Here is a 21,102-nt window from a genome sequence, read left to right on the forward strand (position 1 = left end):
ATCACGACCTGAGCCGAAGGCTGATGCTCAACCGACTGAGCCACCCAGGCGCCCCAACAAACCTCTTTCGACTGCACCCGAGTTCATGTTAAAGAGCTGATTTTTCAAAAAACCCCAGATAACCTAAGGATGGGGGCTGGCTGCTAGGGGAATCAGCCATGTGATTAGAAGGTTGGAACTTTCAGGCCCATATCCCCTGACCCCAACCTCGGGGAGGGGAGGCAGACTCGAGACTGAGTTCAATCACCGATAGCCAATGGTTTAATCAATTGTGCCTGTGTAAGGAAGCCTCCATTAAGCTCAAAAGGATGGGGTTCAGAAAATGTGTGTTGGGAGGGTGGTGCAGCCCAAGGTCCAACGGGACAGAAGCTCTTGCGCTCGGGACCCTTTTGGACCTCACCCTAGGGGGCTCCTCATCCAGCTGGTCATTAGTGTCCTTCAATATCCTTTGTAATAAACTGGTAACCTAGTAAGTACTGTTTTCCTGAGTTCTGTGAGCCACTCTAGCAAATTAATTGAACCTAAGGAAGGGGTCACGGGAACCCCTGGTTTAGTCGATCAGTCAGAAGCAAGGTGACAACTACATGGTCACTGGGGTCTGAAGTGGAGGGCACACTCTTGTGGGACCGAGCCCTTAACCTGTGGGACCCGATGCTCATTCCAGGCGGACAGTGTCAGAACTGAGTCACACTTGAGGATACCCAGCTGGTGTTGCAGAACTGCCCGGTATGGGCAAAACCCCCCATCTGTTTACAGAAGTATCGGAAGTGAAACACTGGGAGCAGAGTGGATACAGACGAGGTTTTCTTTGGAGCTTCCCTTAGGACCTAGGACCAAGGTGATCTCCACTCTCATGGCTTTAAATACCATCTATACCCGCCCTGTTGGACATGGTAGCTACACCTGACACGTGGCTATTTAAATCAAAAGTAATTAAGATTAAAAATTCAATTTTCCAATCATTGAAAGCCACATTCATTAACGGCCCAATGGACTAGTGGCTACCATGTTGGATAGCGCAAATGTAGAACTTTTCCATCATTTCGATTCACTTAGGCAGCACTTACCTACTCCCTGATGACTCCCGAATCTGCCTTCCAGCTCTGATCTCCCCTCTGATTTCCACATTTATTATCCAACCACCTGCCTGAAATGGCACACTGCATACTTTAGGAACATCTCCCACTTAACATGATTAAGAACAGAACAGCTTTTTTGGCTTTGTTTTCCAAATGTTTAATGCTCCTGTCCAGCCTGCTTCACGGACTACCAACAAAGGCACCACACACAAATTTTAGGTCTTGAGATTTTTACACGCTCTGTGATGGTTAATTCTATGTATCGACACGGCTAGGTCATGGTACCAAATGTTTGGCCAAACATTATTCTAGATGTTTCTGTGAAGGTATTTTTAAGATGAGATTAACATTTAAATCGGTAGACTCTGGGTAAAGCACATCACCCACCATAGCGTTAGGCCTTAATAGAAAAAGCCTGATCTCCCTCGAAGAAGAGGGAATTCTGCCAGCAAACTGCCTTCTGATCCAAACTGTGGCATTCAACTTTCTTACACACACACACACACACACACACACCCTATTACTTCTGTTTCTCTGGAGAACCCTAACACTCCAGAAAATTAAATCACTCTGTTCAGTTATTATCACCATCAGTGCCATGACCATGCATTGGGCTTTATAATCAAAACCGAACTTTCCAGCATTTCTATTCCTTCCCCATCCTGGAGAATGACCTGTCAGGCTAGACACGCCTCTCCTTCCTCGTGTCCTCCCCCACAACCAACCAGGTACTAAGTCCAGCGGATTCTATATCTAAGACCTATTCTGAAACTATCTCCAACTTTCTACCCAAGATGCTACCGCCCCCGCCACAGCTAAATGGCTGGAGTCAGGGATGCTAAGCCCTCAACGTTGATGACTCCAAGAGCCTCCCATCCGGTAGTGCCTCACCCATTCTTGTTCCTTTTCCAGTTCTTCTTCTCACATAACAGCAAGAAAGATCTTTCAAAAACACGAGTCGTGTGTCTCCACCATTTAGAATCCTTCAGTGACTTCCCACCGAGGTTAGAGCAAGAGGCAGATTTCTTTCCAGAGCCCTCCGTGGAAGCCCTGCAGGGTCTGGCCCTGTCTGGACCCCAGAACCATCACAGGCCACTCTTCCCCGCTCCCTGCACTCCGGCCAGCGGGTCTTCCTCCATGTTCCCCGACCACACCCAGGTGTTTTCTTGGTCAGGCTGCTCCCTTGCTCTGGAAAGCTCCCCCCAGCTCTTTGTATTACTGGCTCCTGGTTTGTTCTGAAGAGTATCGCCTCTCAGAGAGGCCTTCTCAGCCTTCCTGATCTAAATTAGGAAACCTGTTCACTCCCACGGCATGAGGTTTCTCTCATAGCTCTTCGGCAATTTATTTATTTATAACATTACCTGTTACCAGGCTTACTCGCTTGTGGACCTGTCTCTCTACTTCAGAGGGCAAAGAACAGGTCTACTTTGTTCACTGTTGTCTTTATTACTATGCACGATGCTTGGCAAGAAATACTTGTGGAGAGAATGAGCGCAGGGCCCAGAACAGCATTTTCCAAAGTACGCTCTGTGGATATGATTTTGTAGGATGTTCTAGGTCAGGGTTTGGCAAACTATAGCCCGCAGACCAAATCAGGCCCACAGCCTCTTTGTGTAAATAAAGTTTTATTGGAACACAGCATGCCCATCCGTCTCGTCTCGGGCCACTTGGGCACTACCATGGTAGATGAGTAGCTGTGACAGAGACCCGTGGACCCACAAAGTCCACTATTTGGCCCTTAACAGGAAACTTGGCGAACTCTTGTTGTAGGTAATTGTATTAAAAAATTCTGTGGATCTGATATATGTAGGGTTAAACAGAGTCACACAGGTTTCTCTCATGTTCCTGAAGTCTTTACTGTGCTAATGAGCACTGTGAATCTCTAAGAGTGTGACATAATATACCGTTTCCCAAGCTTATCCGAGCAGCGAGATCCTTTCGTTGGTGCTTCAGGTCCTGAAAATGCTGGCCAAGGTCTTAAAGCCACGAAGGTGAAATTTCATCAAGGCTTTCTCTCAAAAAATGGGTGACGGTCACAATAAACTGGTCTTCCCTCCATTTTTCCAGGCCACGAGGCAACTGAGAAGTATTTACCAAGGGTGGGATCCTACGGCCTTGTCATACACTCAGTTATGTCTGCCTGGTACCAATACCCTAATTTCCTGGTCTATAAACACCACCCCATCAGGATGGACGATATTATAGGAATTCCCCTTGCATGTTCTAGAGGATAACCAGGGGTGATTGGGCAGGTGACTTACCTTCTCCTGACTGTTCAGCTCCTGATATGGGATGTGGGCAGGCAGGTAGGTATGAAGGAGAGCACAGAAGGCCAAGCCGTCACTCCAGCTGCTGCTGAAATTGGTGATATCAATGTTCTGTAGGGGTGGGAAAAGCAGCATTAATCTCCAAACTGTGCAAAGGCAGAGAATATGAATGAGACTATGGGAAGATGGGTATCCACCTCTGGGTTTGCAGGAAGGCCAGATGAGAAACCACCCAAAACTGCCGGGTGTCCATTTAATTTTGGTACCAGCAATGGCCCGGTGTCACCCAAATCCACTCACAGAATCGCATGAAAAAAAGCCTTAAGGGCTCCCAACCCTGGGGAATTTCTGCCTACCCGGTGGTACATGAAAAGCTTCGAGACATCTTATTCTCGAATCCACCCACTCAATTAGGTTTCTTTTTTTAAAGATTTTTTTATTTGAGAGCGAGAGAATGAGAGAGAGAGCACATGAGAGGGGGGAGGGTCAGAGGGAGAAGCAGACTCCCTGCTGAGCAGGGAGCCCGATGCAGGACTCGACCTCAGGACCCTAAGGTCATGACCGGAGCCAAAGGCCGACGCTTAGCTGACTGAGCCACCCAGGCGCCCTCAATTAGCTTTCTCTATCCCAGCATTTCCCAGATTTATCTGGTCAAGGAGGAACCCTCATCATGATCGTCATGATGTATGACGCCAATTAACAACAGGTAGACCAAGACAAACCAAGATCTTAAAAACCTAGATGGCTGGTCTCACGGCTTACTCCTGCTAATACCCTCTACACCCCACAACTTGAAGGGCTTCTCAGGGAGAGCAAACCCTTCATACTCAACAGTACCCTCGCTGGCACATCAAATACCCAAGGATTATGAGGCTTCCCGAGGGAAAAGGAGCTTCTGCTCTGGAATTGGTGGGAACCCCAGTAGATGCTTCGTGAACCGTGATGAGGAAAACAGAATCTTTAGAGGAAGGCAGCTCGTGGAGACAATGAAGTGGGCAGAGGTGAGCGGATGGTGAAGAGGCGGCTCTTTCTGAAGGTGTGGACGCCGACTACTTCCTCTCCCTCTGCCCAAACCAAACGCCAGTCTGCAGCAGCTTGACTCTGCCCTGGGAAGTGATTTAGGGTGTCTCCACCAGAAGTGGCAGCACTTGAGTAGGGGAGGAAGGGTGAAGAGAACATGGCATGAAGGTAAATTGCAATAGGGAGAGGGAGATTTTGTGGAGTTCTTCCTAACATGTGTATAAAGAAGTTTTGAAGAACACAGGGAGGTGGAAATGTGTAATAAAACATGGTATCGGAGTTTCCCATGCGGTTTCCTGAGGGGTTTGGAAGCAAATGGCCCATAATCTCATTTGAGCGTTTTTGTTTTTTTCTTTTTCAAGATTTTATCTATTTGACAGAGAGAGAGACACACAGCAAGAGAGGGAATACAAGCAGGGAGGGGTGGGAGAGGGAGAAGCAGGCTTCCCGCGGAGCAGGGAGCCCGATGTGGGGCTCGATCCCAGGACCCTGGGATCATGACCCGAGCCGAAGGCAGACGCTTAACGACTGAGCCACCCAGGCGCCCCTCATTTGAGCACTTTATCTAGATTTTCCCTGTGTTCCTCTGAGCTAGCTTGGCCTCTAGCGACGAGGTAGGTCAAATGACTCGTTTTATAGGAAAGATGAGGAGGTGGTGTCCACACATCACACACGGTGTACCTGGATGACGGACACTCTGGCAGGCCAAGTCCCCACCCTGTGGCCCTTTCTAGCAAACCTCTTCTGGCTTCTAGCCAGAGTCCAGGGTGACCCAGGTGGACCCAGAACGTCCCCCCCAAATCGCTGCCTTTCAGGAATGTCGGATTCTCCAGCCTGTTTTGTAATTACGTCTACCTGGGGGAAGGATCTCTGGCTGAGGGCAACACACAACCATAATAATGCCTTTTCGTTCTGGTTTTCATGACTCAAGCACAACCAGATTTTAAGAGCTGCTAAGCATCTCCGTGTTACATAAAAGTCTGAGAATGCCCCATCTCCGTTTTCGGGCTGAATGTGCACGAGCCAGGCCTCCTGGTAAGCTGATCATTTGCATTCTTGGCTTCAAAAAGTCTCCTTGGAGACTCTGGAGCTACCTGATGGGGCCTGGATGCTGCTTCAGAAATGGGAAACACTGTAATTTTATATTTTCTCAAGAGGTCTGCATGTTAAAAAAGAAGAGGAAAGACACAGGTGGGGGCCATGCCCTGTCCGGTTCACTGGAAGTCTCAGGCACTAGAACCAGATGCTCATCAGCTCATCGGGCCCCGGGAAGTGGGCACAAGGAGGGAGCTGGGCCAGCCTTCGGAAAACCAGCCCTTGTTGACACGGAGTCCCCTTTCTTTGGCACGTAGAGGTCACCTGAGACCCCGTCTCCCAACCCATCTCTCACGGTACCTGTGACGTGGCAGAAGGAAAGCCGGACTTTCTTTCCAGGGACTGCTTGCTGATGGCTTATTGTTCATGCTCAGCACTAGGGCATCTGTGAAAATGGGACAAGCATGCGCCACACCTGGCAGTGTTCGCTCCGAAAGGCAACGTCGATGTATAGCTCATTTCATCCTCAAAGGAAACTGAGGCCGGAAGCAGTGGTGTTTCCGTCAGAAAGGCCACATTTTAAATAGAAAGCCAAACATTCAATGAATGACCAGGACGTAAGTCCCTGAAATATGAGTGCCGGGACATATCAAGCTCCAAAAATGGGGGCAGTGAGGGCGGTAAAATTCGTTGAGTGTCTACAATGTGCCTGGTGCTGGGCAGTTCCTTATTTAATTCTCAGAATGACAATACATCGTAAGTAGCACTGTACCCATTTCACAGATGAGGAAGCCAAAGCAGGAAGAAATATCACTGGGGCCAGAGTCAGGGGCAAATTGCAGTTCTGCCCGACAGCAAAGCACATCATGTTTGCTGTCCTTCCTTCCTTTTTTTTTTTCTTTCTTTTCTTTCTTCCTCCTCCTCTGCCTTCCTTCACAAATTTACTTCAGGCCTAAAGTTTTTAAGTTTTGAGAAATCTTTCATTTCCTAAAACGTGAGAACATTTTACTCACTTATCTCCTGTACCATTTTTTTTAATGATACAAAATGTCATTTTCCTTCATCTGCATGATCTTCAGAAGCATTGTGAGAGGCCAGACAGACCCAAAGGGGTGACGAGGTCATCTGTCTCACAAAACCAAGAAAGTGCCCAGTATTTCAGCTGAGTGTCACCTAGGTGTTTGGGAGTTTAAAGATTTTATTTATTTGAGAGATTGAGAGCGAGAGAGCACAGAGGGAGAGGAAGAGGGAGAAGCAGACTCGCCGCTGAGCAGAGATCCCGATGTGGGGCTCGATCCCAGGAGTTCAGACTCATGACCTGAGCTGAAGGCTTAACTGAAGCTTAACTGACCGAGCCACCCAGGCGTCCGCACAGGAGCAGCTTCTGATCTATAAGTATGAACGAGCAACAGGTTGAGACTATAAAATCTGGTTGAAAAAAATCAGTCTAAACGACTCAAAACGTCAGGAGAGTTCAGACAGCCCGGATGCTTCTAGACAGATGGCAGCTCGCGGGCCTTTCCAGAAACGTGAAGCACACTGTAAAGCAGACCCTGGCACTTCAGCAGCAAGACCACACCAACACTACACAAGAAACAGGAACAGTGCCCTATCTTAAAAAAAAAAAAAAAAAGGAATTATGGAAATTCCAAATCTAGGCAGGTTATCAAATCCAACATTCAGGTCAGGAAATGCTTCTCTTTCATGTAACCCACAGCCACCATGTTTAAGACTTGGAGTTCTTTTTTTTTTTTTTTTTTTTAAAGATTTTTTATTTATTTATTTGAGAGAGAGAGAGAATGAGAGATAGAGAGCCCGAGAGGGAAGAGGGTCAGAGGGAGAAGCAGACTCCCTGCTGAGCAGGGAGCCCGATGTGGGACTCGATCCCAGGACTCCAGGATCGTGACCTGAGCCGAAGGCAGTCGCTTAACCAACAGAGCCACCCAGGCGCCCCAAGACTTGGAGTTCTTTTGACACTGGAAGAGATGGATGACAACCAGCTGTGATCTGCAGCATTATACTCATTCCAAGAAGAGGTGGCTATCAAGTAAAAACTTTACCCTTCTTAAGATAAAGTGGAACAGCTCAGTTCTAGTTCCCTGAATGTCATTTGAAATCCTAATTCCATTGGAATGACAAGAGTATTAACAATTCCCAAGTCAACACAGCTGGTTGAACAACTGAAAACATGCGTACATTTATGATACCTCACGTAAGAGGATGCAAAGGACTCTACACATCTCAATGGTGGCTTTGTTGTGGTGATTATTACAAAAGCAGTTCCCTTCTGCTCACTGAGGTATCTTTTTGTGAGCTGTACGATATATCTTTGTGCATGAGGAGTTAGCTGATGCGGGGTGCCACACTTTGAGGCAGGGTGTGTGGGTCCCAGCGAAATGGGCTAAGACACAATATGGTTGCAGCCACCTGCGAGGGAGGACAAGGTAGCCACGGCAGAAAGGGGCTCGTGTGGACTGGACCAGTGCACTGGGTAACAGGCAGAAAGACAACAGTTTCTTGGGCATGGCTAGCTGGTCACTCCTGGGAATCCCAGGAACCAAGTGAGGACTAATTCCAGGTCCTACCCCTAAAATGTGGGTGAAAACTTTTATTTTTGGTTAGGGATGATCGGGATTGGCTTGGCCTTCGATGGGGGGAAGTGGCTCTTGCTGAGCTTGTGGGTTATAGTCCTCAATGCTCACAGATGAACCTCTAACTTAGGACAAAAACGGAGGCTAATAATACAAACAACCCCCACGGGGTGTTAGTTAGTATCTTTTTCTCCCAATTATCATTCAGCTGAATTCTTAGGGGTTCATCAAAAGAATAAGAGGAAAAACAGAAAATGATCAACAAGGCATTCTACAAGGCATATCATCAGTTATTTTCCTTGTTATTTATTCCTGAATAAAATCAAGTAGGATAATTGTTACCTTTATTTTTTTATTTTTTATTTTTTTAAAAGATTTTATTTATTTATTTTGAGAGAGAGAATGAGATAGATAGAGAGAGCGAGAGGGGGGAGTCAGAGGGAGGAGCAGACTCCCTGCTGAGCAGGGAGCCCGATGCGGGACTCGATCCCGGGACTCCAGGATCATGACCTGAGCCGAAGGCAGTTGCTTAACCAACTGAGCCACCCAGGCTCCCTAATTGTTACCTTTAACTGGAAGTTAGTAATGGGCCAGGAGCAGACAGAGGATTCTGGGGGTGCTAGCAATGCTGTGTTTCTAGACCTGGATGCTAACTGCACGGGTCCCTTCGTGTTGTGAAACTTCATGTAATGGTACACTTGCATGTTCTATCTCAGCAAGAAAGGGAGGGAGGGAGGGAAGAAGGAAAGCAGAAAAGAAAGATGGACTGATCATCTTAAGGGTCTGCGTGGTGGCTGTTTAAAAAGAGAGCGAACTTTTTGGATTTTATGTCCTATAAGAGTTACCAAGGGGGAAAAGAGCAACAAAGAAACTTCTTGCTGATTATTTCCCCAAGGAAAATGATAATTACTCGTTGCAAATTATCTTTAACTTTCTCTGGGATATAAATACCTTAGAGATATTTTTGAGTGGAAAAGAAATCTGGGGAAAGGAAGTCTCAGATATACACATATAGGGTACATGGTATCAGATATACATACATACATACATATATATATATATATATATATATATATATATGGTAACATTCCAAGCACCTCCAAAACAGGTTAAATTTTTATAGAAGAAAATTTTGTAAGATACGGAATTTTGTCTTCAGTGCAGCAAAGTCATTTGAGAAAAGTGAATACACTGAAGAGTATTTACATGAGAAGCTAAACTAACTTCAGCGACTATCCAAGAATATTCCCTTGAGTGGCTGAGACTGTAGACAAATAAAGCTCTACAGGGGAGAATGTGAAGGTAGCACTCGTAAATAACATGGGGGGACAAAAGCAAAGCAAAACCCAGCAATCTACAGCACTTGCTTTTAGAAGGTTCATTCCATTTGCCCTTTGTTGCCTGGAAACACCAGGGCTTGGTGAAAACATCAAGGGCTGGAGAGAGAAGCTGCAGCGTGCACGCTGGAATGGGTCCCGTGCTCAATTCAGCGGAGGCTGCAGCTGGATTCTATAGTTGTCTGACCTCAATCCCACCACTTCGTCTCTTCTGAGGCTCTCTAGCTTCCTCCATTAGATTTCTGTGAATGGGCTGACTCTGTGCACTAAACTCAAAAGTCTAAAAAGAGTTAAAAAGAGAAAAACCCCAAAGCTTCTGGGAAGAAGTCAGGAGACCGATGAGAAAATGTAGTCTGTTGGTCTAGGAAGACGGTAGAGTAGAATCCTCAGTGCACCTCCTCCACGGACACACCAAGGCTGCAAACTACACCCAGAGCACCTCCCTCTGAAAATGCCCCAAAAACCAACAGAACAGCTCTTCCCCAGCTAAAGGTGGAAGGAAAAGCCACATGGAGAAGGGTAGGAGAGGCAGAGACATGGTCGGGAACCAACCCCCCAGTGCAGGGACCTACAAGTCGCGGGCATGTCACGGGCATGGAGATCCTCTCTGAGGAGTGAGGGGATCAAGGGCCACATCAGGTAGCCCCCCACCACCCTGGTAAGATGAACTCCCGTAACATCTGGCTTTAAACATCAGTGGGACTTAAATCTGGGAGAGCCCAAGGGCTACAGGAAACTGAGACGTAATGAGGAACTCAAAGATAAAATTAAAAAACAAACAAACAAACCTGGAAACAAGTGAAGATGGAAACAAAATGGTTCAAAATTTGGGGGATGCGGCAAAAGCAGTTGTAATAGGGCAGTGTATAGCAATACGGGTCTACTTCAAGAAACAAGAAAAATTTCACATGAACAATCTAACCTTATGTCGAATTAGAAACTAGAAAAAGGAGAACAAACAAAGCCCAAAGTTGGTAGAAGGAAAGAAATAATCAAGACTAGAGAGGAAATAAATAAAATGGAGACATAGAAAAATAGAAAAGATCAATGAACTAAGAGCTAGTTCTTTGAAAACAGAAACAAAATTGATAAATCTTTAGCCAGATGCATCAAGAAAAAAGAGGAATAAAATCAGAAATGAAAGAGAAATTATAACCAACTGCACAAAAAAAATTACAAAAAACTACTATGAAAAATTATATGCCAACAAAGAAGAAACAGATAAATTCCTAGAAACATATAACCTTCCAAAACTGAGTCAGAAAGAAATAGAAAGTCTGAACAGACTAATTATGAGTAATGAAACTGAATCAGTAATTAAAAAAAAAAACAAAAAACAACTACCAACAAACAAAAGTCCAGGACAGGATGGCTTCACAGGTAAGATCTATGAACCATTTATTTTTATTTATTTATTTAAAAGATTTATTTATTTATTTTAGAGAGAGAGAGAGAGAGAGAGAGAGAGAGTGCACACCCACGAATTGGGGGAGGGGCAGCGGGAGAGAGAGAGAATCTCAAGCAGACTCTGCGCTGAGCATGGAGCTGATGTAGGGCTCGATCTCACCACCATGAGATCCCCATCTGAGCCGAAACCAAGAGTTGGATGCTTAACCTACTGCACCACCCAGTCGCCCCTCTATGAAACACTTAAGAGTTAATACCTATTCTTCCCAAACTATTCCAAAAATTTGAAGAGGATGGAATGCTTCCAAATTCATTTCATGAGGCCAGTGTTACCCTGATACCAAAACCAGACAAAGACACTACAGAAAAGAAAATTTTAAGTCAATATCCCCGATAAACATAGATGCAAAAATCCTCAACAAAATATGAGCAAACCCAGAAAAAGACAAATACCATATGATTTCACGTGTATGTGGAATCTAAAAAGCTAAACAGGGCACCTGGGTGGCTGAGTGGGTTAAGCACTGGACTCTTGGTTTCGGCTCAGGTCATGATCTCAGGGTCATGAGATCAAGCCCTGTGTCAGGCTCCACACTCAGCATGGAGTCTGTCTGAGATTCTCTGTCTTTCCCTCCGCCCCTCCCCTACTCTCTCTCTCTTTAAAATAAATAAATAGATGAATGAATGAATGAATAAATAAAATCTTAAAAAAATAAAATAAAAAGCAAAACAAACAACAACAAAAAAATAGAAAGAGACTCCTAAATACAGAGAATGAGGTCATAGATGCCAGAGGAGAGAGTGTGGGGGGGATGGGCAAAATAGGTGATGGGGATTAGGAAGTACAAACTTCCAATTATAAAATAAGTAAGTGCTAGAAAGTACAGCATAGGGAATCCAGTCAATAATATCATAATAACATTGTATGGTGACAGACGGTAACTACACCTAGCGTGGTGAGTACTGTGTAAGTTACAGAATTGTTGAAACACTATGTGCTATACCTGAAACTAATTGTATGTCAACTATACTTCAAAAATAATAGTTAAAAAAACATATTACTAAACCATATTTAGCAATACCTTAAAAGGACCATTCACCACAATCAAGTGGGATTTATTAGTAGAAGTTTCAATATCTGCAAATCAATCAACATGATGTACCGCCTTAACAAAATGAAGGGTAAAAATCATATGATCATCTCAATAGATGGAGAAAAATCAACATTCATTCACGATACAAACTCTCAACAAAATGGGCTTAGAGGGAACACACCTCAACATAATAAAGGCCATATATGACAAACGCACAGCTAACTAAACTGTAAGAGGCTGAAAGCTTTTCCTCGAAAATCAAGAACAGAACAAGGATGTCCACTCTCACCATTTTCATTCAACAGAGTACTAGGAGTCCTAGCCACAGCAATCGGACAAGAGAAAGACATAAAAGGCATCCAGATTGGTAAGGAAGAAGTAAAACTCACTCTTTGCAGATGACATGATACTATAGATAGAAAACCTGAAAGACTTCATAAAAAAAAAGAAAAACTATTAGAACTGATAAATGAATTTTGTAAAGTCACAGGGTACAAAATTAATATACAGAAATCTGTTGCATTTCTATACACTAATAATGAACTAGCAAAAAGAGAAATTAACAATCCCATTTATACTTGCATCAAAAAGAATAAAATAACTAGGAATAAATTTAACCAAGGAACTGAAAAACCTACATCCTAAAAACTATGACACTGATGAAAGTAACTGAAGATGACACAGATAAATGGAAATGAAAACCATGCTCACAGAGTGGAAGAATTGATATTGTTAAAATGTTCATACTCCGCCCCCCCAAAACAATCTACAGATTCAATGCAGTCCCTATTAAAATACCAATAGTATTTTTCACAGAACTAGAACAAATGATCATAAAATTTGTATGGAACCACAAGAGACCCTGAACAGCCAAAGTAATCTTGAGAAGGAGGAACAAGGATGGAGACTTCACAATGCCAGGGTTCAAGATATTCTACAGACCTGTAGTAGTCAAAACAATATGGTACTGCCACAAAAACAGACATACAGATCAATGGAACAGAATAAAGAGCCCAGAAATAAACCCATGCTTATATGGTCGATTAGTTTACAACAAAGGAGGTGAGAACATAAAATGAGGAAGACAGTCTCTTCAACAAATGGTGCTGGGAAAACTGGACAACTACATGCAAAAGAATGAAACTGGACCACTTGCTTATACCATACACAACAATAAACTCAAAATGGATTAAAGACCTAAACGTGAGACTTGAAACCATGTAACTCCTAAAAGAAACGAGGCAGTAGATTCTTCAACATCAGCCTTGGCAATATTTTTTTTTGGATCTGTCTCCTTTGGCAAGGGCAACAAAAGTAAAAATAAACTACTGGGACTACATCAAGCTAAAAAGGTTTTGCACAGAGAAGGAAATCAACGAAACGAGAAGGCAATCTGCTGAATGGGAGAAGGTATTTGCAAATGACATATATGATAAGGAGTGAATATCCAAAGTATATAAAGAACTCATATAACTCAATAACAACAAAACAAAACAAAAACAAGCAATTCAATTAAAAAAATGGACAGAGAGGGTGCCTTGGGGGCTCAGTCAGTTAAGCATCTGACTTCGGCTTGGGTCATGATCCCAGGGTCCTGGGATCGAGTCCTGAATTGTTGGGCTCAGTGGGGAGCTTGCTTCTCCTTCTCCCTCTTTCCCTCCCCCACTCCCGTTTGTGCTTTCTCTCTCGCTCCCTCAAATAACTAAATAGGTTATTTAGTTTAGTTTATATATAGTTTATATATAGTTTATTATATATAGTTTAAATAAATAATTTAAAAATTTAAAAAAATGGGCAGAGGACATGAACAGGCATTTTTCTCAAAAAGGCATGAAAACATACAAATGGATGGCAGACACATGAAAAGACGCTCAACATCACTCATCATCAGGGAAATGCATATCAAAAAAGAGATATCACCTCACACCAATCAGACTGGCTAGTATGAAAGAGACAAGAAATAGTAAGCACTGGCGAGGGTGTGCAGAAAAGGGAACGCTCATGCACTGTTGGTGGGAATGTAAATTGGGAATGCGGCCACTATAAAAAACAGTAGGGAGGTCCCTTAAAAAATTTAGAATAGAAATACCATATGATCCAGTAATTCCACTTCTGGGTATCTGCCAAAGAAAATAAAAACACCAATCTGAAAATATGTATGCACTCCCATGCTTATTGCAGCATTATTTACAATAACCAAGATATGGAAGCGACCTACGTGTCCAATGACAGATGAATGGGCAAAGGAGATGTCACACACACACACACGCGCGCGCGCACGCACCCGAATATTACTCAGCCATAAAAAAGAATGAAATCCTGCTCTTTGTGACATGTAAGAACCTAGAGGGTGTTATGCTAAGTGAAGTAAGTCAGAGAAAGACACGTACCACATGGAATATAAAAAACAAAATGTAGGGCGCCTGGGTGGCTCAGTCGGTTAAGCAACTGCCTTCAGCTCAGGTCATGATCCTGGAGCCCCGGGATCGAGTCCCGCATCGGGCTCCCTGCTCGGCGGGGAGTCTGCTTCTCCCTCTGACCCTAACCCCTCTCATGTGCTCTCTCTCATTCTCTCCCTCTCAAATAAATAAATAAAATCTTTAAAAAAAATGTATGAACAAACAAACAAGAAACCAGAAACAGACTAATAAATATAGAGAATAAACTGGTGGCTGGCCACTGGGGAAGGGGTGGGGAGATGGGCATATAGGTAAAGAGAAATAAAAGGTACAAACTTCTGGGGTGCTTGGGTGGCTCAGTCGGTTGGGCATCTGCCTTTGGCTCAGGTCATGATCTCAGGGTCCTGGGACTGAGCCCCGAGTCGGGCTCCCTGCTCAGTGGGGAGTCTGCTTCTCCCTCTCCCTCTTGCTCCTCACCCTTACTCGTGCTCACTCGCTCTCTCGCTTTCAAAAAAAATAAATAAAATCCTTAAAAAAAAGAGGTACAAACTTCCAGTTATAAAATAAATACACCACGGGGATGAAAAGTATAGCACAGGGAATACAGTCAGTAATATTATAATAATTTTGTACAGTGATAGATGGTGACACACTTAAATGGTGAGCATTTAGTAATACATACAAACAATCTAAATGTGGAATCACTATGTCAGACATCCAAAACTAATACTGTACGCCAACTATAAGTCAGTTAAATATTAAAAAAGAAAATACAGTCTTTACTGCTGCGGGCACTAGATGTTCAGACACACCGAGACCTAAACATGCCTCATTCCTGGGATTTCTCTGAGACTCTTTTTTGAGATGTTTTTACTGTCACAGCTGTAGAATCAGACCCAGTTTGTGTGTGTGTGTGTGTGTGTGTGTGTGTGTGTGTGTGTGTGTGTGGAGGGGAAGGGGGGTAATAATGTATAGATCATAGAGGACAAAAGAAGTTCATTTCTCACTAAGGTTCAGCACGTGCAGGAAGTGCCTTGGGAGGACCAAGCTTATTTTGAAGATTTGCTGAAAAACAATATAAAGCATATGCACACGTAAGTGGGTCCATGTGAAATCTCAACGGACGCAGCCTACACTTCCTTCCCTGTGCATGGGTTTGGGGTTCATTCCCTGTGTTGGGTAGATGTCTACACCCATCCGATTCTAGTATCTCTGTTTCCATCTCAGGCTATCTGGTAAACCTCCAGTAGTCTGGCCCCCCACATGGACAGCACAGCTCAGAGTCGCAGACACAAGGGGACTCACATACAGACCGCCTGGACCCCTTCTCTGCACAGCCTTTTCCTTTCTGATGCCCCAGTGCCCCAGAATGCCGCTGTCTCAGGGGCCATTGACGGCTGCCTCCCTCAGCTCCGTGGGTCTGCCATGCTCCGTTCCCAACTCCAGCTCGCTACACCGTGACATGGAAGCCATTCCCAAGCAGAGGGCTGCCGACCACGGGTGTCTCCTCCTGAGTTTCCCTTCTCTCAGACATTAGATGTCTGGAGATAAACTCCAGATGGCTAAATTTAAAAGCCAAAGTTAGACATTATTAGAATCTAGATAAATAGCTTTATACTCTTAAGGGAAAGAAAGCCATGTAGGGCATTAAACGCAAGAAGGATAAAAGGATGGAGAAAACGGATTATGTAAAATTAAATTTCTTTTTTTCTTTTTAAAGATTTTATTTATTTATTTGACAGAGAGAGACACAGCGAGAGAGGGAACACGAGCAGGGGGAGTGGGAGAGGGAGAAGCAGGCATCCCACCGAGCAGGGAGCCCGATGTGGGGCTCGCTCCCAGGACCCTGGGATCATGACCTGAGCCGAAGGCAGACGCTTAACGACTGAGCCGCCCAGGCGCCCCTAAAATTAAATTTCTGAATAACAAAATGAAAAACAATATATATACATATATAACAAACTACTGATATCCGGAATATATTCTTATAATGAATAAGCGATAACAAGTCAGGGAAAAACTGGCAGAGGAATGAATCAGTAATGCACTGAAGAGGAAACAGAATCAGAAACATTTGAAAAGGTGTTCAGTCTCACCAGAAAATAAAAATAGTGAACTATTTTCACTCAAGTTGGCAAATGTTAAAAAGATTTTTATTTTTTATTTTTTTAAAGATTTTATTTATTTATTTGAGAGAGAGAATGAGAGAGAGAGAGCACGAGAGGGAAGAGGGCCAGAGGGAGAGGCAGACTCCCTGCTGAGCAGGGAGCCAGATGTGGGACTCGACCCCGGGACTCCAGGATCATGACCTGAGCCGAAGGCAGTCGCTTAACCAACTGAGCCATCCAGGTGCCCGTTAAAAAGATTTTTAATTCACAGAGTTAATGAAGATGTGGGAAATGGGTATTCCTGTGGTTTTTTGTTTGTTTGTTTTTGTTTTTTTTCCTAGAGAGGGAGAGAACGAGAGAGAATGAAAGGGGGGAGGGGCAGAGGGAGAGGAAGAGAGACTCTTAAGCAGGTTCCATGCCCAGTGTGGAGCCTGATGCAGGGCTCGATCCCACGATCCTAAGATCATGACCTGAGCTGAGATCAAGAATCAGATGCTTAACCGACTGAGCCATCCAGGTACCCCAAAATGGGCATTCTTCTATTGGCTGATGGGAATATAAATTGGTACAGGCTTTTAGGAGGGCAACTGGAAACATATTTTTAAAAAATAAAAATGTGATTTGACCAAGTAATTTCACATGTAGGTTTCTATTCTAGAGAAAATAGTCATGCATCTGCCCAAAGACACACCCACAAAAATGTTTGCTACAGCATCACTGTTCAGAATGGGGAACTGGAAATATCCTAGTTGTTTATCAATTAAGCTAAGCAAACTTGTTTTTGCTTTTCATAAACATTTTTCAAAACCATCTATAGTGCTTACTTTGGCAGCACATATACTAAAATTGGAATGACAGAGATTAACCTGGTCCTTGAGCACGGATGATACACAAAACCGTGACGTGTTCCATACTGAAAAACAAAAAACCATCTAAACTCAGTTTTCTAATCTGTGGGCATTCCTGTGAAGCTCATGGGAAGACTCTGATGTTCTGGGTTTTTATGGGTCTGCTATATGCCATTTGTTCCAGATACCTGATGTTTCGCAGTAGTTATTAGGTAAATGTAAATCTAGAGGACTGGTCCTATACTTGTCTCCATTACCACTGACTTTGAGGTAGTCTGGAAGGAACAGAGAATAACAAATGGATAGAGTCAAAATCCAAAAAAGATTTCAACAGGCCAGAAACAGGAAACCAAATTAAGTGACGTGACATTTTAACTTAATTCTTCATCTTCTTTTTTGTGTTTTCCAATTTTTCTGCAATGACCCTGTATTACTTTTATAATTAGGAAAAATAATATATGTTATTAAAAATATTAATGACATCACTTACAGACAAGCTAGGCCAATGTCAATTCCAAGGTAATGAATGTGTAAGAGCCCTATTAATTATATGTTTTTAGGCTGAGGAGATCCTGAAAAAATATGTTTTTGGTTTTGTTTTTGTTTTTTTTTTTCCCAAAAAACGTTGAGGAAGAAGATTAAAGACCTGGCTGTAGATGAGGGATGGAAAATGCAATTAAGGGGGAGATGAACCACGAGAGACAATGGACTCTGAAAAACAAACTGAGGGTTCTAGAGGGGAGGGGGGTGGGGGGACGGGTTAGCCTGGTGATGGGTATTAGAGAGGGCACATTCTGCGTGGAGCACTGGGTGTTACACGCAAACAATGAATCATGGAACACTACATCAAAAACTAATGATGTAATGTATGGTGGTTAACATAACATAATAATAATAAAAAAGATTAAAAAAAAAAAGAACTTGCTAGAAAGGCAGGCTAGAGACCTTAAGTTTTTTCTTCCTTATGTGACAGATTAGGGCAGCTACAGAGTCTCTGAAATCTTCCAGCTGAGAGGTGGAGTCTAAGTCTCCTCTTCTTGAATCTGGGCTGGCCTTCATAATTTGCTTGAATGTGGAGGAAGTGGCATTTGGGACTTGCAGGGTGGGTCATAAGAAGCCTCGAACTTCTACTGAGTGCTCTTGGAATACTCTCTCTGGGAGTTCTGAGGCTCCTGAAGTATGTGGAAACTCAGGCCAGCCAAGTACAGAGAGGCCTTCTGGAGAGAGACTGACCAACCCCCAACTGTTCCAGCCTCTAGCCATTGGAGGCCCCACACATGGAGGAACAGAGAGGGGTCAGGCCTAAACTGCAGACATGTGAACAAAATGAACACTGTTGTATTGTAATCCACTAAGTTTTGGGGGTAGTTATATAACTATAGAGAACTCAGAACATCTGACTAATTATTTACTTCTTTCGTAACTGTTGCAAAGGGGAGAATGGAAACCAACACTTTGTTCCTCAAGTAAATCACTTTGGGGTTCCTTGGAACTCCTCTCCTCTTCTGATCCCATTCATCTTACTGCTTTAATCGCTTATTTTGCGACTTAATTTTAGATGGCTAATCATCTCCCAAATCAAGTCTGAAAACTTCTGCTTGCCTCTTAAAGATTTAAAAAAATGTGGCCCTACTCAATCTGGTCAACTAAATGTCTTTAATACTCTTAAACATGGCCATGGGAACCAGGTCAGGTCTGTTTCCACTGTTTGTGTGATCCATTCTGGAATACCCATGATGGGTGAAAATGGGTTATGAAATAGGGCCTTATCTACTTCATAGTATACTTCCAATCAGGTCGGGCAAACACATCTTCATTATGACTTTCTGGAAACTTTCTTGGGAGGTTCTTACTTGTTTATTCTTCTGGGTGAGTTTTTAACTATTTTACATTCAAGACCAACGAAATCCTGTGGGAATTTACCTGGAATTGAATTATATTTAGAGGGATAATTTACTTTTTAAATGATTTCTTCCCATCCTTCATCTTCCCTGTTGAAGGAATTGAGGGTTTGAGACCTGGACAAGAGGAGATCAAAGGAGCAAGTCTAGGAAGGACTGTGGTTTGCTTTACGTGGTGAGGGCCAAATGAGTAAGTTACAAGGGACAACCCCCTGCAGGAATATCCTCTGCCGAGGAGAGTTTTCTAATGACAAAAGGCCTGCTGCGTCCTCAGAGATATGTAGGCAGATCTAGTACAACCTCTCTCTGGAGACAGAGTCGAAAGGATGTTGACATGAGGGCAGTGGTTGGAACTACATCTTTCTTGCTTCCTGCTTTTTCCCATAAGCAAACACTTGCGAGTCCTTCTTGAAGTTCTCTGGCTTTGGCATGGGGACACTTGGTCTAGTTTCACTGTGAGTGCCCTGCTGCCTGACACTTCCTGAGCCATCTAGCTGGGTCCACGCCCGGCCCTTCCACTGTCAGAGGAAGATGAAAGGCAGCGGCTCAGCACGGGGACTTGGGTTCTTCTACAACTTCTGTGAGCAGATCTTCTCTCTACCCCTCAACTTGCTTCCCAAATGATTCTCTGCCATGTTCTGTCCCCAGGCCCAGATCATCATATTCCAGATCTTTGGAGAAACACTTTTCTGGAATCTTCTTCCCCTCTTTTCCTTCTGTTGAGTACCTCATTGTTAATTTCACTCAGTGAGTACCTCATTGTTAATTTCACTCGTCTTTTTGGCTTACTTTTTCTTAAAAAGGTGACGGTTACCTGCTAGTTCCATTCATCCCAGAATTGCCCACTTTTCAGGCTCAGTAATTTGTTAGACCCCTAAAGCCCATCCTTCTGGCTGAGAGCTTTCTCTAAATGCACCAGTCACCAAGGAAATGTTAAAAAGACTTTCTTATGAACCATCTGCATTAATGGGTCAACTCTAGACTGGAAAAAGAGCCCAAACTATTGCTCTTAAGTCTATAATTATAGTCAGCAAATGTTCACGGAGGAGGGACAGACACACATAATGAAGTCTGGTCCCTGGTCCCGAATGGTTCGCTACATACAGTGGAGCAGGCAGGGCAAGACAAGACGTGAGTCTGGGATGTGGAGGAGGCCTGACAGGAGGTGGTCTGGGCTGTGGAAAATGAACAAGTCATGCACAGGATTCCCAGGGAGTTCTGGGAATATTGGAGACAAAAGTTTATTTTCTTTTCTTGAGCTGGTTATCGGACTAAATGAGCCTTGGCAAACCAAAATGTACGTGACTCTAAAGAACAAATCCAAATTTTGGCCAGCCTGGATCTTCCTCTGTCACTAAAGCAGCTACCTGACTATGACTTTAGGCAAATGAGTTGACTTTTCTGGCTTCTAGATTACTCATCTTTCAAATGAACCAGTTAGGTTGTATCAGTGGTTTTTAAATGATCAGCTATGGGAACTGCTCTTCGATGCAGAAGGTTTGGCTAAGGTAGAGTTTGAAAACTATAAGATTAAATGATCTCTTACCAGCTTCCTTTGCATCTTTCCATGTATATCCTATTTTGCACTGTCCAATACAATAGCCACTAGCCACATATGGCCAAGTTAGTTAGAACTGAATAGTTTAGAATTCAGTTTCTCAGTCACATTGGCCACCTTTGGCTAGTGGCTACTGTACTGGACAGTGCAGATCTAGAACATTCTCACCATTTCAGAGAGTTCTATTGGACACCAGTGTGCTGCACTTACACAAACATGCACATATACTTCCCCCTTTTTTTTTGCAAATGGTGGCATGTTCTGCACACTTCTGTGCCCTGATTCTTTCCCACTCACTGAGATCTATAGTGAAAGGTCCTTTCACTATATGTGGAGAAACACTGATAGTGTAGAGACCAAGAGATTGGCTTCTGAAACCAGAAGCCCGTCACTTACTAGTTGATGACTGTGAGCAATTACTTAACTTCTTTGTGTCTTAGTTTCTGTATACCTTTTTA

General features: G+C 43.6%; 1 protein-coding gene and 1 non-coding gene across 3 annotated transcripts in view; one reads left to right on the top strand and one right to left on the bottom strand.

The window, feature by feature from the left end:
- SPECC1 (sperm antigen with calponin homology and coiled-coil domains 1) overlaps window positions 1-21,102 on the bottom strand; it is a 200,088-nt gene that overhangs the window by 13,488 nt on the left and 165,498 nt on the right. For both annotated transcript variants that reach the window (XM_035724673.1, XM_027624697.2), the window contains one exon: window positions 3,341-3,457. In XM_035724673.1, the coding sequence (XP_035580566.1) occupies window positions 3,341-3,457 (117 nt within the window). The remainder of the gene's footprint in view (window positions 1-3,340; window positions 3,458-21,102) is intronic.
- LOC113908351 lies at window positions 17,154-17,255 on the top strand. Its single transcript, XR_003515428.1, has one exon. It is a non-coding gene; the product is annotated as a U6 spliceosomal RNA (small nuclear RNA).

This window comes from Zalophus californianus, chromosome 16 (genome assembly GCF_009762305.2).
Source record: "Zalophus californianus isolate mZalCal1 chromosome 16, mZalCal1.pri.v2, whole genome shotgun sequence".
NCBI classification, from domain to species: domain Eukaryota; kingdom Metazoa; phylum Chordata; class Mammalia; order Carnivora; family Otariidae; genus Zalophus; species Zalophus californianus.